Source organism: Apaloderma vittatum, unplaced genomic scaffold (genome assembly GCF_000703405.1).
Source record: "Apaloderma vittatum isolate BGI_N311 unplaced genomic scaffold, ASM70340v1 scaffold9916, whole genome shotgun sequence".
Taxonomy (NCBI): domain Eukaryota; kingdom Metazoa; phylum Chordata; class Aves; order Trogoniformes; family Trogonidae; genus Apaloderma; species Apaloderma vittatum.
The window spans coordinates 88703-107910 of NW_009720084.1; the positions used below are offsets into that span (position 1 = coordinate 88703).

The window sequence follows — 19208 nt, forward strand, 5'->3', positions numbered from 1 at the left end:
CAAATACACTGACTTCAGTATACTTTTACTTGGTTTAGATTATTTCTACTGAAAATCTGCAAGTACCTCTCAGGCACAGATTTCTCTACTACCTCAGCCCATCCAAAGACGTTGTCTAAATTTTGCATGCAGCCTATCAGGCATGGAAAACTTCATCAGAATTGCTGCTTTCATAAATAAACCCCAAAGTGTCTTTGCTTTTGGAGCCTGCTCAAGAATTTTCCCAAAATGTGATGTTTTGCTCTGGGTTACAGTCAGATAAACTAGGACAGCAGCTGGCTAGGACAAGAGCAGTGCCAAGGAGCATTGGTGCTGGGTGAACTTACTTGGCCAATGTTAGACAGTAAGTCCTAATGCATAATGTCCTCTAACATCATTGTCAAAACCCACTTTTCTCTCCCCTGTTGCAACGCTTTTCCTGTGCTTCTCAGCTCTCACCAAAGCCCTCAGAGCCCCAGGGACACCATCATCTGTGCTGTAGCCTCTCCCTCCTGAGGGAATTTGGTTGCCTCTGCCAGGTCTCAGCCCTGCCACAGCCCAGCCCTGTTGCCTTGGCCCAGGCTTGGGTGCAGCGGTGGAGCTGTGAGTGAGGGCTGTGTGTGAGACAGGGCTGTGGGAAGCATCTTTGGGGTCCTCCGCCCATGCTGCTCAGGGGCAGCACATAAGCACACCCTCACCTTTTCTCCTTGTACCTGTGCCTATTCTTGTCCCTTGCTATCCTGGTTCTGATCCTGACCTTGCCTTGCCAGTCTAGTGTCCTGTCTCAGGTGGTCAGACCTGTCTCACCATTGCTTGTGAGTGAAGGATGGTGACTTGCACTGCCAGGGAGGGAGGAAAGTACTGGTGATGTTTATACCCTTGGTATTAAAGGTAACCTCTGTGGTGGCAATCAGTGATCCTGGGAGCTACAGGAGCAGAAGATTTAGTTTGATCGCAGATGTGAGAGGCTGCACAGAACTGATTTTTTTTTGTCCCTCGTTCTGACTAACAAATAAGGAAAGTTGCAAACACTGTAGTAAATGATGGTTCATAGATTCTTAGAATTGTCAGTGTTGGAAGGGACCTTAAAGATCATCTAGTTCCAACTCCCCTGCCATGGGAAGGGACATCTCCCACTAGATCAGGTTGCTCAGAGCCCCATCCAGCCTTGCCTTAAAAACTTCCAGGGATGGGGCTTCCACCACCTCTCTGGGCAACCTGTGCCAGTGTCTCACCACCCTCATGGTGAAGAACTTCTTCCTAACATCCAATCTGAACCAATCCATCTCTAGTTTTAATCCATTCCCCTAGTCCTATCACTGCCCAACATCCTAAAAAACCCCTCACCAGCTTTCTTGTAGGACCCCTTGAGATACTGGGAGGCCACAGTAAGGTCTCCTCGGAGCCTTCTTTTCTGCAGACTGAACAGCCCCAGCTCTCCCAAGTCTGTCTTCATAGTAGAGGTGCTCCAGCCCTCTGACCATCCGAGTGGCTCTTCCCACTGACTGAGCTCTCCTCTCTGCCTTTTGCATTCAGGAAGCTGCCGGTTAGTACTCAGTGCACGAGGCTTCCCCTGGTCCTCCTCCAGGACACGTGGCAACAGTCTGCAGTAACTCCTGAGGGCTAGCTTGCGGATGCTAGAACTATGAAAGAGAGCAGAAAATCTGCTGCTAGCAGTCTTGCTTACCCAGGTGGGCTGGAGAGCTGGCAGCCCTCTGGAAGGTGGCAACAGGCTCTTGGCGCTGAATACCTGTGTGATGGGAAAAAGAGGCAAGAGGTTAGATGCTGGCAGGGAAGGAGAGAAAAGCAGGATTGCAAGGGATGAGGTGGCCTCAAACTGTCTTTCTGCATATTTACAAACCAAATGGAAAGGGAAAATGGAAACTATGTATTAAAAAAAAAAAGAAAAGAAAAAAGAATTTAAAAGCTGAAAGAGGTTGGCAAAAGCAGAAGAGTTTAAATGTTAGTAGGTGCTGCACAGTGCAGCTATTCACTGGTGCAACTGTGGAGCAACTGGTGAAAATACTGATCATGCTCAGGGCCTGGAAACTGAAAACACGTGTCACCTCCACGTGTCCTCCACATGTCTTCACCCCCAAACTTAGACAGAAACAAAATTCCCCTCTCATTTTGCAACAGCAAGTTTTGTAAACCACCTTTATATATGGTTTTAGAATACTGTTTTGAGAAGTTTATTTTAATTATTCCTGTTTCATATTTTTCCTACAAGTTACACTATTGTCATGAAATAACCAGTGTGATATCTGCTCTTACTGCATCCTGCTGTGAATGTGATTAGGAATGAAAAATAGTGCATTACTACATGACTCAGTAGATGTGAGTGGTGGAACTTGCTACTGGGAGGAATTAGAGAAGAGATTGTAATGCCTTTACCTGTGTTGGGTTGTAAAATATTCCTGATACTTGTAGAGATGGAAGTGCCCCTGAATGCTTTGAAAATACTATATTAGTTAGTACATGGAATTTAAATACAAAGTTTTCTAGCATTCTAGCAATACAAATCTACTAGTTATTATTAATTTGAGACATACCTCTGTTCTGTCCTCTTCCTTGTGCAGCCTGAACTTGCCCTAAGCAGACATCAAAATGGAAAAGTGTGATTTATACCATATTTGGTTCAGAACTACTGCTGCCTGGCTTTTTCATAGAGTCTTATTCTGTAGCTGTAGAGTTAATAATTCATATACAGAGAGATTTCATTAATATGATTTCTCAGATGTTAACTACGTGTGTCGAGCCCACTTAAAAAAGGATTGCCTTGCTCTGAGGCAAGCAACTACTCAATGCAAACACAGGGTAGCCTGGTTAACTTTCCCTTCAGTTATGAATGTTACTTCTACAGGTCTCTGCTCTGCATTTAAAAGATTTGTAGTTACTGCTGTGATTTGCTTTCCCTTATAACTTTCCTTCTATCACTCACACTGGATATCTATGTTTATTCCTGTTTCAGTACCATCCAATTGTGCTAGTTGTGTGAGGAAGGTTAAGGAAAACCCCAATCCCAAAACAACCCTCCAGACCAGATACCAGCCTTTCTGCACAGAGTGAGTGGATACAAGCAAGCAGGCAGACTGTAAATAATGAGACAATGACAAAAATAATGTGGGAGAATTCATGTGTCTGAAATGTCTTCACCACTGTCTACACAAAAGACTTTTTTTAAGGTGACTGGGTTATTAAATTCCCGTTGTTCAGAAATACTAAAGGCTCAAAGCATTTGCAGACGAAACCCATGTCTTTAATCATGCCTTTCAATTCATTAATTATTCTTGGGAAGCTTGTTAGCAAACTTATCCTTTAACAAGCCTTTATTCATTAGTTTTCCCAGAAATATTAATTCAGAAGCCTCCTGAAATCAGTGGGAGTGTTCTAGCTGACTCCTGTGAACACTGGGCAGGGGCTTGTGAGATACTTTTATCAGCGAACTATCATAGAAGTTCATAGAATGGCATAGGCTGGAAGGGACCTTAGAGATCATCTAGTCCAACCTCCCTGTTTCAGGCAGGGATGCCACCTCTCGACTAGACTGTAAATCATAGATCATAAATGAAACCATTTTGAATGGTTGTCTCAGAAGGCAGGAACTGCTTCTCCTTAGGAACTTGATATTGCAAAATTAGGTGACAGCAAATAGCTTGTCTTTGATCCAGACTGGAACCTTTACAGTCCACTGGAAGCCCTTCGATGGGATTTCTAGGAGCTGTTCTGAGGGACCTTGTAAAATCCAGACAGCAAAGAGATCCTGTTTAAGCAATTAACACGCTCATCTGCCAGAACCAGCAAGGGTTTTAAACTCTGTAAGCTTGTAGTTCTGGCTCCAGATGGACCAGAGCTAGCCCAGGCTGAGTTCTCAGGCTGTGGAGGGAAAAGTCTGTCTGTGCAGCAGTGTTCTATGGGGTTATGCAGGACATGCTTTCCATACGGGAGTTTGGTACATAGAATCACAGAATGTTCGGGGTTGGAAGGGACCTTGAAAGATCATCTAGTCCAACCCCTCTGCCAGAGCAGGATCACCCAGAGTAGGTCACACAGGAACGCATCCAGATGGGTTCATGCATGTCTCCGGAGAAGGAGACTTCACAACCTCCCTGGGCAGCCTGTGCCAGTGCTCTGTCACCCTCACAGTGAAAAAGTTTTTCCTAATGTTTTTGTGGAACCTCCTATGCTCCAGCTTGCACCTGTCGGCCCTTCTCCTGTCATGGGTTATCACTGAAAAGAGCCTGGCTCCGTCGTCCTGCCACTCCCCCTTGACATATTTATAAACATTAATGAGGACGTCCCGAAGAGATAGATGAAAATTAACTCTGAGCCTGAGGACTCGCCTTGTTTTGAGTTTGCCACAGCTGAGCCCAAATGTGTACAGAACTCTTTACAAGGTCACCAGAAAGAGAGTACAAGAGGGAAAGAAAGAGATTAGCTCAGCATCAGAAGTATTCTATGCCACTTTTAAAATTAATTAACTCTATGCTTCACACCCATGTTAGCAATGTGTATTTCTCTCTATCCTCCTTTTGACTGTGCTGGGACTTGGGACTGTTCCCTCTTGCTATACTTCTCAGACCTGCTACCACCATCCCTGAGGTAAGCTGGTTTCTGCCATGTTTTTGCTGACTGCGGCAAATGTGGTGGTGGTAGGTGGGGAAAGGGTGGAATCTCACTTCCATAGTCTGCCAGGCTTGTTCTCCCTTGAAATCTGAGATGCTAGGGAGCCTGCGCATGTGAGTGTGCATTCATTACAGCAGAGCTCTGTGGAAGCTGGAGACAGAGGCAGGACTAGGAGAAGTCTGTAACAAACTGAGGACAGATAGTCACCAGGGGAATCCCGACAAATGAAGGCAGTGGAGTAGAGAAACCTTGGTTGGGAGCAAGTGTAATAGTGAGCAGGAAGGCATGGTGGAGTAAAGGATGAGAATGGCAAAGAGAAATGCAGTTTGGAGTGGCCCTTGCAAATGATGGCAACTAATTTGAGAAGGCAAGCAGCTACTTAGTGCACAAAATAAGCCCAGCCTTCTGCAACTTGGTCAGTGCCTTTTCCTTTGATGGGCTAAGCAGACAGGGTGAACTTGAGGGGAAAGGCAGTATCTGAAAATAAATGCCAGCTGTTCTCCCTAGCGCCAGGATGGAGCCCTTACCCAGTGCTTCCTAAAGCCCTGGTGGTCTGGAGCTGCTGGAAGTGCTTTCTCTAGCACTTAAACTACGTATCCCCGGTCTGTTTTTTTTTTCTATTTTTCTTTTTACTGCCATAGTAAGTTGCAGCTGGGGATGAAAGCAGTGTAGTCTACAGCAGTAGGCAGCACCCACCTCAGGGTCCTTGCCTGAAAAGAGATGCAGCCATTGAGCTGAGCTGGGCACAGAGCGCGGGGCATTGCAGGCTGTGGGCTGGAATGGGAGCAGGCTTCTGAATAGGGATGCAGAACTCTGAGGAGCTGCCACTCTGCTGTCAATAACACGAGTGGCATGCCAGGAATAAGATCACATTTGTGCCAAGCTCAGAACCACAGCCTGAGGTTTTTGAAAGAGCATTGGTTTAATGTACGTCGGCATTTCAGAGCTCTCAGCCCCAAGTTTAGATGGCTGTGCAGCCCTCTGCGTTGTGTATCTTACAAATAAATCAAGTCTTCCTTTGAGAAAGACAGAAGGAAGCAACAGGAAAGCATGATTCAAACAGCACAAACTCTGTCCTCAGGTGTTGTAAAACCCAACATTTGTCAAGGCTGAAATGTGCAGAGATTCACTAGGAAGATTTCTTCTACCAGAAAGCTGTGGGTGACAGGCGCCTCTGACATTCAGGCCAAGCATTTGTTTTTCGGTTTAAATCCAGACTTGGATTCAGTCTTCGAGTTTGCTGAGGCTTGAAAGGTTATTGAATCATTGCTGCCTTAAAACATACAGTACTGCACACCTTGTGGCACACTTACTTGATGCTGCAGCTACCACAGATGAGTATGCTGGGTGGACATTGCTAGAACCTAAAAATAAGAGATTTTAATTTTCAGCTATTCAACCAAAACCCCCAAAGTTAATGAATAAGAGAAAGAAATATTAAGAAAACCAGGTGTGCAAAAATCATATAAGTCTTCCTTCATAGTGTTTTAATTTTTAAAATCCAAAAGCTGTTACAAAGAATATATTACAACATTCATGTATTGGGAGTTATGACAAAATTAATTCCAAAATGAGTCTTGACCTATTTGTTGAACTCAGTCCAGATAACATGAATCAATGAACTATTTGTTGACTTCTATACCTGAAAATTATGACAGCATTTGAGGATGAAGAGGTTATTCCCACATTAATCAGTTTATATGCCAGTATGTTATATGTAAAAATAAAGATTAGTCATAATTTTACTGCAGATCAACTCATCTCAGAGAATCTACACACTTGTGCTTATGTGAGACACACTAATTTTGTATGTATCTCAAAGGCACAACTTTTAACTCCAGCCCATCTGCTGGAATTAACTTTTTTATGTATTCCTAACAGTTCTACACTGAATTACTGAATTCATGATCCACTAAATCATGGTATGTTCAGCTGCATATCTTGTCCTTTAAATATTAGAAAAGCTGTGGGTCAGGAGACAAGCAATGCAAAAATCCATGCTACTGACCCATATCCCTGATCCTGTGCACTCCAGGTCTAGTCTTGGCTGCAGCTGCAACTGTTGTGGTTCTGGTCGTTGCAGCCATTGTGGTTGGCTTCAGTGTTGTGGTGGAAGGATCTGTTGTTGTGGTCGTTGGTGTTGGGGTCGTGGTGGCCATTTGTGTAGCTGGCGTGGGCACCGGAGATGTCTGATACTCTTTGCGAACCGCATCCCCTGTAGGAACGTGGAAAAGATCACTGCAGTTCCGTGTGTGACACGTGTGGAAGGATCGTTAGGTAGCGCTCACTGCTTAAGGCAACCCAGAGAGTGGTGTTGTCCTTAGGATGTTTACAGGCTGACATCCAGTAATAAAAGATGGTGATTCTGAGTCATAGACCATAATAAAATGTGTTGCCCACCACTGAAATGCTTTCAGGAGAAAGACAGCTTTTAGGTAACGATGATCTGGGGAGCAGGTCAGAGCCAGAGCAAGGAGCGTTAGGGTTTTGGCTGAGGGGAGTCGGGGAGAGCGTCACCCTGGAATCGCTGATTTTATCTAACTTTGACTCATCTCACAGTTGCTACTACTTTTAAAATGTATCATCTGGTGTGAGAAGAGAGACAATTCTACTTGCAAAATTTGCATGCTAAATATCCTCATGCGAAATTGTTAACGTGCTTACAGTTCTTTCAAGTTACCGTCTCAAAAAAGATCCTTTGCTGTTATCTTATCCATCTATCTGCAGAAAAGCTGCCTTAAAATATATTCCGTGTTCACCTCAGTCTTATTCCTCTCCTCCCTGGGGACGGCCTGACACGCTGTGTGCACTGAGAGGGAACGGTGTGCAGTCTGTTCATGGCTGCAGAGCACAAGCTTGTGCTTTATTGCTGGATGTCCTCCTTTTGGAAAGCATCATCATGAAACTGTCTGGTGGATTAATTACCATCTAATGCTAGCCAGTGAAAAACTCAGATCTCAGGCAGTTTTAATGGGATAATGCTGAAAGAGGGCTCAGAAGAAAAACAAAACAACTCAGCTGAAAAAAATCATTATGAATGGCTCTCTTTGGGCTGAACACTGCCCCGCTCCATGCTGCTGAGCTAAAGGAAAGAAAACAGAGGGCATGGCGAGGGTTAGCCTGCAATCTAGTGCTGCTGGAGGAGGGAGCAGGCACATGGGCTGGCTTTATATGCCAGGCTGCAAGGAGCAGGGAAGATGGGAGCTAACAGTATTAGCAGAAAACCCAAGGAAGCAGCATAGTAAGAGCAGAGAAAAGACGTTGCCTTGGTGCCTGCTGGCTGGGTTTCTGGCAGAGCCTTCAACACTAGAGGAGGGCTCCCAAGGGCTTGCCATTCCCAGTGCCCCTGCAGGCAGGGTGCCATCTCCCTTGCAGTATCTTCAAAGGGTTCTCAGGGCATGTGCCCTGCATAGGAAATTGCTGAGAGCTGTACTGCAGGCTTTTGAAGTTCAGGGCACCTGAACTCATAAACATGGTGTGGGTGACCTCTCTTCTCTGACTTGGCACATGCCCTTCAAGCACCATTGCAGGCACTCACGTAATGGGGTTGGTTTGCTGGGAAGGAGTCTACAGAGAGGAGGTTGGACAGTGGAGGTAAAGCTGTACGTGTTACCAGTGTCAAACTGCTTCCTACAAGAATCTGCAGACAGTTTGGACTGGGATGGATACTGTAAAAGAGCACGGAGATCCCCAACTCATACCTTGTTGTGATGCTTTTTCTGAGGCACTAGCAGGGTCTGCACTCTTCAGAGCTTTCAGGTCTTGCACTTGCTTTTTAGGCTCTGAAGAAAAATTAAGCAAATTAGGAAAGGCAGTCTTCTCTAAGTCGTCTCCCATTTAGAGATTATCAGTCCCTAAAGGAAGGCATCCCATCGTGTGGCATTAGGTAGGTCAGTCAGAGCTTTCTCACCAAATGAGAAAAAGCCATGGCTAGGTTTCTCTAGAGAGCAGTCACCCCATATTTTTAGTACTAGATTTAGGCATTTTTACTGCCCAAAAGCTCCTGCAAATGTCAATGGAATTTCTGAAGTGAGTAATAAATATGGGCGTTTACCACTAATAAACCAATACTCATATGATTAATGGATCATCTTGTTGAATTTTCCTCTGAGAAGCAATATGTCCTGAGGATCAGAGTCGCAGTGTGTGTATGGTATTTGGGGTACAGCAGCTAACATGCAATATTTTGGTCACTAATTCGCATTCAGATGTCCTTCCCTCTTGCCTGACCTTGTCAGATCATCATTGGACCAAATCCTGAATGTCACACACTGGCTTAGAAAGAAAAGAGAGATTTTTTTGGTCCTTTTTTCCTTCTAAGACTCAAATTCATCAAAGTACTTGGAACATTTATTACAGTTCAATAACTGCTACCCTGCAAAAGAATCTGCCTCTGCTTTTATGTCTGTCTGAGTAGTGGAGGTTTTTCATCTTACATTTTTTTCTCTTCTCTAGCTATTTTGGCAGCATTGACCTATTTGAGAAATTACTCCAGGGTTAATGGTTTCCTAAAGACTTGTATCATTTTTTTAAAACAATGCCTTTTGATTGTTTTTGTGTAACTACTGTGAATAGTTACAATTTTGGAAAGGTTTTTCTTGCTGTGCCCAGCATTTGGGAAGCACTGTAACTACCAGTAGCATTTAAAGAAATGTCTGGCACTATGAATATCTGGCAGACCTGGGATGAGGACCAAAATTGCATCTCTGACAGCTCATCAGGTATGAAGCAGGATTTTTTGCTAATCTGGCAGCAAGTGAGTGTAATCCTCAAAGGACTGCTGTTATCTCCTACAGATAATGGATTTAAATATTCAAGTAAACACTGTGGTCTCTATAGCTTACACCAGAAGACAAAGGTAGATTTTTTAAAATTCAAAAAGAAGTAGGAAATCCTCTATCACAAGATGGCCCCAGTGCCATGTTACAGAGAGATTTATCTTAAGAACAAGCTGTTTCTAGTGGAGCACAACTGAGAAGGCTGGGCCTAAAGAGGCTAAGAAGGGCAGATGGGGCCAGGTGGGGCTTAGGGAAGATGGATTGTGAGCATCAGATCTCTTTGCTACTTGTGTGACAAGGCTGGGCCAAAGCAAGGCAGTGGCATCCCTGAGCACTGGGTTTGATATAACGGTTATTATTTGCTCCTTTGATCATCTTGGATTTTCTCGTCGTGAACGCACACTCTTTGTTGCTGAGATCCTAACATTTTCATTCACCCTGCTTGATGTAAGAACAAAGTGAAGGAAGCTGCTTGCATCTTTGGTTTGCTGCAGAAACAGGCGCCTGGTATTTTGTTTGCATGACTGAGACGTGAACTGATGATGTTTCCCATTTCTACACTGATTCTCACATATTGTGGGTTTAAGTGCTGGTTGCTTGCAGCCTGCTGAGCTTTACCCTGACTGCAATTGTCCTTGATCTGGTGTGAGATGTTTGGACTGATACTTCAAGAGTGAGTATATCTGGGAACGATGAGAGGTGATTGTAGTAAACATTTCTTAGAAAAAGCCAAAATTTCTAAGCTATCGCCTCCCTTCCAGCAGTGCATAATGTTTGGTTCAGTAATTTCTGTGTATCTAGTCAGGTTATATAGAAATCTGTACCTATTTGATGCTAAACGCAAACATATTACAAACTAAAGGCACAGCTTTGAGTGAGGCATATTCTGTCTGATCAGCTACAGCTTTCAGATTTATGTTTGCCTTTGTGCAAGTAAAAGCCTAAAGATGAGGAAAGAGCTCTGTACTTTGCTTCCAAGGACCAGCCAATAACGTAGAGGAGAAGAGCGAGGCTCCACGTAAACCTCTGTGTGGCCTTGGATGGATGCATACAGGAACAGGCAATTGAGTTTATGGAGAAGATCCAGCACAATTTGTTATACCGTGGCTCACAGTGAATAAACTCAGGAAAGCTCAGGCTCCAGCAAAAGAGCTGTGTTACGGAAGTATGTAGTAGTATGAGACATTGGTTTTGTTTTTGTTCATTCCCCCAAGGAAGAGTCTGAACATTACACAGTTGTTACAGGGGGCACAAAAAAGTGCCAGTTCAGCGATGGAGGCACTTCACGTGCACTTGAGTATCAACTACCACCTGCTGTGAGACTTGATCAAAGACTTCTGAAAACAAACTTTTTAAACTGAGTCTTACAGAGTAGGATGCTGATTAAAACGCTTGTACAGAGTTTGTCCTTATCATATCATCCTCAGCTAAAGCTGCTGTGCATTGCCGTCTGTGTCATTAGTATTATGTTACTATTTAATATTATAGTCTCAACACTGAATATGCCAAAGGATAACATGAATAACATTAGGAGAAGGTCAACATGTATAACCTCAAACACTTTCATATAATCAGTACAACATCATGCTCACTAACAGATTTAAAGCAAGAGGGGAACTACTTGGAAACAGAAGTCTGTGAAACATGGTATGACCAAAAAATAGAAATCATCTGGGATAATTTCCATATGCTTAACAAAATATATTGTGAGGGATTTGGATGAGATACTAAGGGATACATGAACTTCTGATTCTGAATAATTATATCTTCATATTATACAACTGAGAAGCTACAACAAATAATTGTGAATGGAGGTAAGGGAAAGTCAGTCACAGTTACTTACCTGATTTAACAGCTGTGCTTTTTGAAGAAGAATATTCAAGAGTTGATGGATATGTCACACCTTTTCTTGGCTTGCCCTCTGCAAAAAAAATAAAAATCACTGGAAAACATTGCAAAATATTCTAATTTTTCTTGCCATAAAAATCTCATCTAACATATGCTTTCAGAATCAGACCCCACTTCTTTACTGCCCAAGTAATTTTCTTGATTTCTTTCATCTGATGGTGGAATCTTGAAACCATGCCAGTAAAAATAGCAGTGCCTAAATCCAGCATCATAAAAAAAAAGTTAGAAAACATGAAAATACAGTCCTGGGAAGAATTTGAAGAGGTCAGTTAGTTAACTCCTTTGCGCTCAAGCGCTATTAAGCACAAGGGGACCGTTCCTGAAGGATATCTGTGTAACCTGTGTTTAAACCCACAGCTTCCCTAGGCAGCCTTTTCCAGTGCCCAACTATGCAGCTGACTTAGAAAACATGTCTAATGTGGGATTCATTTCGTCACAGACACAGCATTCTTTTCTGACCTCACTTTTGCAAGATGCCATTTCTGGCAACAGCCTTTTGCAGTAATAACAGTGAGAGAAGGCTGTGCTTGTGTGTGGGAACATAGGGTACCTATATTTAGATCTAAAATGAGAGTCCTGTCTTAAAACAATGAGGTACATTTCCTAGTTAAGCTTTTAACCACCAATCTTCTCAGTGCCGCGGAAGATGCCATCTCTATTGGTACATGTGGCTGTGCCATTCCATCTCTTGGCGTAGTGTTTATACTCCTATATACCACTGAAGGAAAAGTGCAGAGAAGCCCAGTGTAGGGGAGGCTGCTGTGGCCTCTAGGAGTTGGTGGATGTAGGGCTTCCAGACTCCGGTGACTGTCCCTACAAGATGCTGCGCTGTGTCAGATACCTGGACCACCTCAGGTGAGACCAGCCTCCACCTCTGCAGAACCTGAGTCATGACGGTGATGCTGGGTTTACTTTCCTTTATTCCCTTGGTGTATTCTGTAAGAAGTGCATATGGCACTGCAAGCATGCCACTTGTCATCCTGGGCAATTAGTCTAGAGACTGACAGCATGGAACAGAATTAGCTGTTGCAGACTGAGCTTCTCCTGGGAGCTGGGAGCTGTTTTCCCCATGATGGCACACAAAGAGGTGTATATATGACAGAGGAACTGGTCTTCTATGTGCAGGGATGGACATGGAGCTGGAAAGGCACTGTCCTTTGTCCCTTTTCATGTCTCTGTCTCCTTTGTTTTACTCCTCTCTGAAATTTCAGTCTTAAAAAAAAACCTAGATGAAGAAGTTAGTTTGAGTTACTAATGAGGCAGTGATGTAAGAAGCCATTCCATTTCTCATTTGCAGTGGTATAAACTCAGAGCAGCTCCACTGAAGTCAACACAGATTCACTGAAGACCAGAGCTGGCAAGCTGGCATGCAAGGACAAGCTGGAAAGATCTTCCTTCTTGTTCTCAGGTCTCTTACAGAAGCTGGCCTAAGTGAAGGGTCAACCACTCTTCACATCCACTTCTGCCCAAGCTAAACCTGGAATGAGGAGCCAGGCAGGACTAGGAAGCTTTTCCGCTAATTAGGTATAAAGATGGAGAAGTTACAGAATTGTAGAAGATCTCTAAATGCATTTCTTTGTCTCCACTAGAGGCAGAGTTGTCATGTATGAGTGGCTGGTACATGGGTGCAGCAATAGTGCAGTCATATGTTTCTGTGCTAATCTGATTTCTAATGCAAGCCTGAAGCCTATTGCTGTGCAAATAAACTAGCTAGTGTGGAGAGGCTGACTGCTCCGTAACTAGGGTTTTTGATCGACAGCAACTTGCCTCCCATATGTGATTAAGAAGTAGGTCAGAGGCCTGACCTGAATGTGGCCCTGCTTTCTGGAGCAATGGTAATATGTCTTGTTCACTGTCTGAAGAATGTTCCAACTAGCCGGAGCTTTCTTAACATACTTAGTAATGGGTTTACCTGTGGGCTGAAAACCTCCATTTTTGGCCATTGAAGTACAAGCTATGGGGTGATGGCTGCTCACCCTCTCATGATTATTTGTGACCAGCAAACCCAGAGGTTTAGGACTCTTATTTTCTTAAGCCACTAGCTGCAAAACTCCCACTAAACTGAATGGAGTTATTCAGCTGAGTGCCAAGGCATTTCAGTGCTAGAAAGTGAATACCAGGGCATTTGCATACCTCCTGGTGTGCTGGCTGCTTTAATCCCAGAGGACAGACCTGATTCCCCACTGCCCCTAAATCACGCCACTTCATCGCCAGGGTCCCCCGAGGTTTCCTCTTCTGTAGTCTTTTGTGCAGATGCTCATTCACAATTTAAACATCACAAACTCTTGGTGACGATATCCTAACTAGGAATAAACTGTTGGCACGTTTCCAGGGTACAGCATCGCATGCAGGTCTGGTCTGCTGAAAGGAAATTTGGTCAGAGAACTCAGTTCAAGCTCTAAGGCTGTCCTGAAATTAATGCCTTAGGTGACTTTGCATTTTTATTGGGCAATCCTTTATGCAGCTCTGTTTTTTTATGACTGATAATTGTAAAAAAAAACAAACCACCCCAAACCGACTCATCTCTTCTTGAGGGTGAGATCTGTCTGCATTCAGCCTCAGCCTGATGAGACGAATAGCACAGCTTCCCTGGGGTTTTAGTCTTCTACATTTCTCTGTAAAATTCCGAAATTTTCAGTAGATACACTAAGAGTTTTCTATTTATATGGGAAGTATGATACAATATATGTTATGTGATATGTTAGATTTACACTTGAACTAGAGTATAAACTAAATAGTTGCACTGACATCAGTGAGAGCACTCAGCATGCATAAAGTTAAGTGCATGAGGGACAAATCTCATCATGCCTACACATACCTCATCATGTCCTCTTACATATGCTTGTAATTTTCTTTTGTATCTTCTTTTATAGTGTCTCATTATTTAAGGATAAAGATTTGTTACTCTAAATCAAAAATTCCTACAGTTTTATGGGATAAAAACTGAGCAGCTGCTGAGGTAAAAAAAAAATAAAATCTTATTTCCCATTTATGTACCTGAATTACAATGTGCTGTTTGTTGGGGAAAAAACAGCAACAAGTACAAGTAGCAATTCAGCTATTCCAGGAAATTCCTACTCATCCAAAATAAATCCTGCTCATAATGTGGTGTACCCATGGCAGAATGCTGTAAAAAGTGCATCCAAATATATTAATGCAAACTCCAGACAACAGTTAGTTTTGGTCAGTTTCTAGGACCTCTTTGCTGTCCACAGATTTTCTCATGAAAAGAGCTTGGTTTTTATTTTTATTTATTTTTAGTGGCTGTTCGGTTGCCTGAGCTGTTGATTTTTCCAAGAATGATGTAGTTAATTAATATCAATTGCTTGTACCTATCCTAAAGCTCCAAAAGTGCAGATCAGCAAGAACTGACTGTGTAGATGCAGCAAGAACTTAGATTTAGAAATTGTATGTAAAACGATGTAAATTGGACCCTCTGTTCACACAGGTAGAATGAGTGCAAGTAAGTTTAAAATAATCTGAAGCTGGTGTAAAGGGGATCTAAATTACAAAAAAAGTATCTGTAAATTTTGTCAGTGAGCTGCTGTATATACTATAGGGAGAAAAAAAAAGAATGAGCATTAAATTAAGATGGACTTACCTGCATTGAGTAGATATAAAAACTGGCTAACAGATGTCGGGCAAATTCATAACATGCTTGGGATAGACGAACCGAATTGCTTAATATGGGGTTTGCATAAATACAATATGACTGTATATGTCCTGAGATGGATTGACAGAAGTCAGAAGTCACCTCAGAAGATACAAATTCAGGTGCAGGACAAGGATGCTTCAAATGGCCAAAAGGTCCTTCATTTACGTTACAAGCACTACTTACCAGGGTGCAGGGCAAGTGCGATAGGAAGACCTCCCCATCAATACTGAGGGTCAGATTTTACACACCAATAGCAGGAGTCAAGGTGCTCTCAGAGAGTCAGTCCAGACCCCCCGTCACCTTCTGTGGTGGGCTCGGACCCAGGCTGGGCTGAACCAAGCACACTGCTGTTGGAATGTGTGTCTCTCTGCAGGCTGTATAGGAATCCCAAAGTAAAAACCACCTCAAGTGCATTCTTCATGCTAGAGCTAGATGGGGTTGCCCTGTGGTGACTAACCAGGTCTTAAATGAGAACACTACTTCCTCCTCTGCCTGCTGCTGCCGGGCTGGTCTGATGGTGGAGAGCAGCTGGGGAGGGCAGGAGGCTCTGGGGCTCTACCACGGTACCTGACACAAGGAAGGACTCCCTCCAACGCGGCAGTGACAGGGACCGGACCCCGTTGGAGAAGCTTCCGCGGTAACCGGAGTGACCGGCGACTTTCTGGACGAGGATCTTCCCGCCTGCGTTGTCGATTATACCACTGCAAGGGGAAAACATGGTGTATGAAGGTCGGAATTCTCTTCCCCCCCCTCATCCCCCAAATTTAGAACGTGTTCAGCATACAAGAGGTATGAAGTGTTCAGTTTTACCTTTAAACCAGGGGCTGTAATGAACCTGTGACACTACTACTAAATCTATTGCTGAGAAATATTCCTGCTTCTTCCGTATAGAGAAGAGCAGTTTGTTACAAAGTGCTGTTGGGATCAGTTTGCTCTTCCCACTGATCTACTGGTCCTGTGTTTAAGGCTGACCTAGTTGCACACCCGAACAAGCCACTGCCTTCGTTAAAATTCCTGCAAGCTTGATTGAATGACTGAAGATACAGAGAGAGGTACCCATGGGAATTTTCGAGCCAACCATGTGACAGAAATACAAATTTGAGGCAAACCTTCCACTTGCTTGACTTTTGTAAAAAAATCATTTTTCTTTGAGTTCTAGTACATGTTATCTGCAAAAAACTAAGCCTGGTTCTGACCTCAGCCTGGAATAAACTGCACATGACACTGCTGGAAGCTGTAGAAAACCTGTCGGGCTCCATGTGTGGTGCACATTAAATGGTGTTTGGCGTATGACATGTATCTCAAGACAAAGAGAAAACCTTCAGTGTATGCAACCTGTGGTGGCACCATGAGGAAAGCAGGCAAACTGGGAAGTGACTGCACCTCTAGGGTGGTGGCGGGACTGGCAGTAATGCCACTGCAGGAAAACTGCAGAGCTGTAGCTTTCTCTGATGATTGCAAGAAGCTGCTGGTAAAATGACTGTGGGGAAAGGAAATTCACTTTTCATAGAAATGCAGTATATAAGCAAAGCAAACAAAACGCAGCTGGCAAACAAGGAAAACTGAAACCTTTGCTGCAACAATACAGGCAGCCAGCATTTGAACTATGGGGGAAGTGGCAGTGGCTATCCGTATTTTGTAACTTCCCTTTGGGACAAGCTCTGTGCAGAGACAAGTAATTTCTATTGTGCACTAGTATCTGAAGGAAGAATTTGTTGTTCGAAGGCCAGTCAGCCAGCAGTCATCACCCCAGTGAGGGGCTGAGAGAGGGAGCTGCAGCCAGAAGGTGGCAGCTCTATGCAGACAAGCACCTTCCCCTGCTCACTGCAGAGGTAAGGGCTAAAGTCCCAAGGCCTTTAACTGTTCGACTTATTCACAATCTCAGCTGTTTCGCAGAACTGGAAACACTGCAATAGCTTGAGCAACTCCCGGTGGAGTCAATTTGTAAATCAGGCTATATAAGTTCTTACAGCATTTTCAGCTGAAGGCATCCTGCCTCTGCATCCTGCCTACTGTTACAGTGTCTTTTGGTAAGTTATTCTCCATTAAAATTTTATGTGTATTTTTGCATGGCTAATAAAACCTGGCCAAATTTGTGCTACAAAATTTCTATTATATGTTTTCTTGTCCCGTGTCCTTTTCTGTGGCAGGAAACACATTACTCAGCCTTTGATGTCAAGGACAGTTAAATTCAAATCCGGAGAACCAAAACCAATCCCAGAAGTACAAGAGCTATATGCATTCATCTCTGGCAATATGCCTATTTTTTTTTCTGAAGCTTTATTAGTCACAGCAGCTTCATCTCTATCTTCCACTTGAATAACAACATTATAGGAGTAATTTGCTATGCATGAATGAGAGATCTGCAAATCTCAAGACACTTCTCCAAAGGTAGAGGAACGTCTTCAAACACAACTGATTTCAGTAGGAATACCAAACTGACAGAACTTTGTAAGACTGGCTCCGTTGCATCACACGTGGTCTTTTTCACAGGTTTTCTATGGGAATAGAAGCCTGCAACAAAATCCACAAGGCAGGGGGAACTTTAAAGGGTTTGAAAAGCTGAGAGCTCCCTACACTGAAATGAGAGTTTTGTCTGAGCACTTTGCTCATTTAGAGTCACTCACCTGTGAATTGCAGCATTGCACACACTGGAAAAGGAAGCGTAAATGTCTGTGCCATAAACACGGTATTTTACATCTTGACATCCGGGAGGGCATTTTGCAATGAATTCTGGGTTGATTATCTTCCCCGCCTTGACATCACAATTGATCTGGGGTATATCTGTGAGTGCAAAATCTTAGTCAAGTCAGATTGCATGTTTTCATAGCTGAGTGATCTTGTCATGAAACAATGAGTAACTGAGTGACAGGGATGCACTCCTCATGCTTTCATATCTATGGTTTTGGTTTTACAAGACATGTCTATGTCTTCTGCATCTACAGTACAACACATAATAACCCCTATACCAAGAGATGTAACTAAGGATGGAGTAAAGAAGCCTGCCTGAAGATATTTCTGTCCTTTGGTGTTTGCTTCTCTGAAGGAAATATCTATTATGCCACTTTGCTGGAGGGAGGATGAAATATAGTCACCCAGGCTGTGGTTCACAGGTGGAAAGAAGAGGGTAGAGAAGAGGTGGCTGTGGGTCAGGACTGGGAAGGACAGTGCACACATGAGGCAGGATGCTTCCCAAGCCTCCCGCTGTGCTCATGTAGCTTTGTGCCATCTGTAATGCCAGGCTACAGCCACAGCCTATTATCTTGTCCTTAATTTTTAAAACTATTTGCTGGGTACAATTTGCTTTGAACAAGAGGTTTAAGCATGAGTTCGTGACCTTGTAGAAGGCTTGTTTGTCGACTAAATGAGCCAAATAATCTGCGGGCAGAAATGCTCTTACAGCAGTGTAGCTGAAAGTTATACATCCTAGTACGTAGGACATGTGCCATGTCTCATGCTAATCAGCTACGTATGCTTTGTGTTACAGCAGGTCCATTTCCCCTATTTAAGCCTCTCTGTGAAAATCCTAGGGCTTGCTTAGATCCTTGTGTGGTACCTAATGACCTGTGAAGACATATTCTGGTAATGAAGTACACAGTTTCCCCTTTACACATTGCTGGAGATTAAAATAGCTTACTTGTAGAATATTAGAATTAATTGTGGGATTGCTTAATATTACAATGAATTGCAATTTGTTTTGTCTTATGAGTGACGTTAGCATGAGTAGCCAGATTTACAGAAGCATTAGGCCCCGACTGTGGACTTTTACCTAAGTACTGATTAATTTAGGGTTAAGAAAGACCCTGAAACCAATGCTAATTGAGAAAGATAAGAACAACAGAAACTGCATCCTTGAGACAAAGAAAAGAATGCCCACCTTGAGAGAGAGAGAGAGGATCCAGTGAGGAGCAAGAAGACCCCAGACCCAAATATTATTCTTGGACTGAACCATCATGTGAGGGTAGGTGAACTTGGATTGTAAGGGTGTAACTGTTGAGGGATTTCTTTCTTCAGTGTCCCTCTCAGAGAGTCCCAGCTTGAGCTGAAGTAAATCGACTCTGTGGCAGAACCTAGAGTCCAAACTTCTTTACAGCTGGAGGCTAAGGCTGGATCCAGCTGCACCTAGACTCGTCTCCATGAGGAAGTTTAGAAAGCAAGAGGGTCCAGTTTGAACCTCACAATGCAGCAGGAGAGTCTTCACAGACTCTTCTATAACACACATGTTCAGTAATACACGCTGTGATTTGATTTTATTTCAGTGA

The 19208-nt window shown here is 43.4% G+C and overlaps 1 protein-coding gene across 1 annotated transcript in view; it reads right to left on the minus strand.

The window, feature by feature from the left end:
• Window positions 1–19208, minus strand: part of VIT (vitrin) — a 34344-nt gene that overhangs the window by 12407 nt on the left and 2729 nt on the right. Inside the window, exons 3-11 of the mRNA XM_009870891.1 lie at window positions 17574–17730; window positions 15514–15647; window positions 11227–11304; window positions 8307–8387; window positions 6614–6820; window positions 5919–5969; window positions 2532–2570; window positions 2374–2430; window positions 1667–1729 (exon numbers count right to left, since the gene is read on the minus strand). Coding sequence (XP_009869193.1) covers window positions 1667–1729; window positions 2374–2430; window positions 2532–2570; window positions 5919–5969; window positions 6614–6820; window positions 8307–8387; window positions 11227–11304; window positions 15514–15647; window positions 17574–17730 — 867 coding nt within the window. The remainder of the gene's footprint in view (window positions 1–1666; window positions 1730–2373; window positions 2431–2531; window positions 2571–5918; window positions 5970–6613; window positions 6821–8306; window positions 8388–11226; window positions 11305–15513; window positions 15648–17573; window positions 17731–19208) is intronic.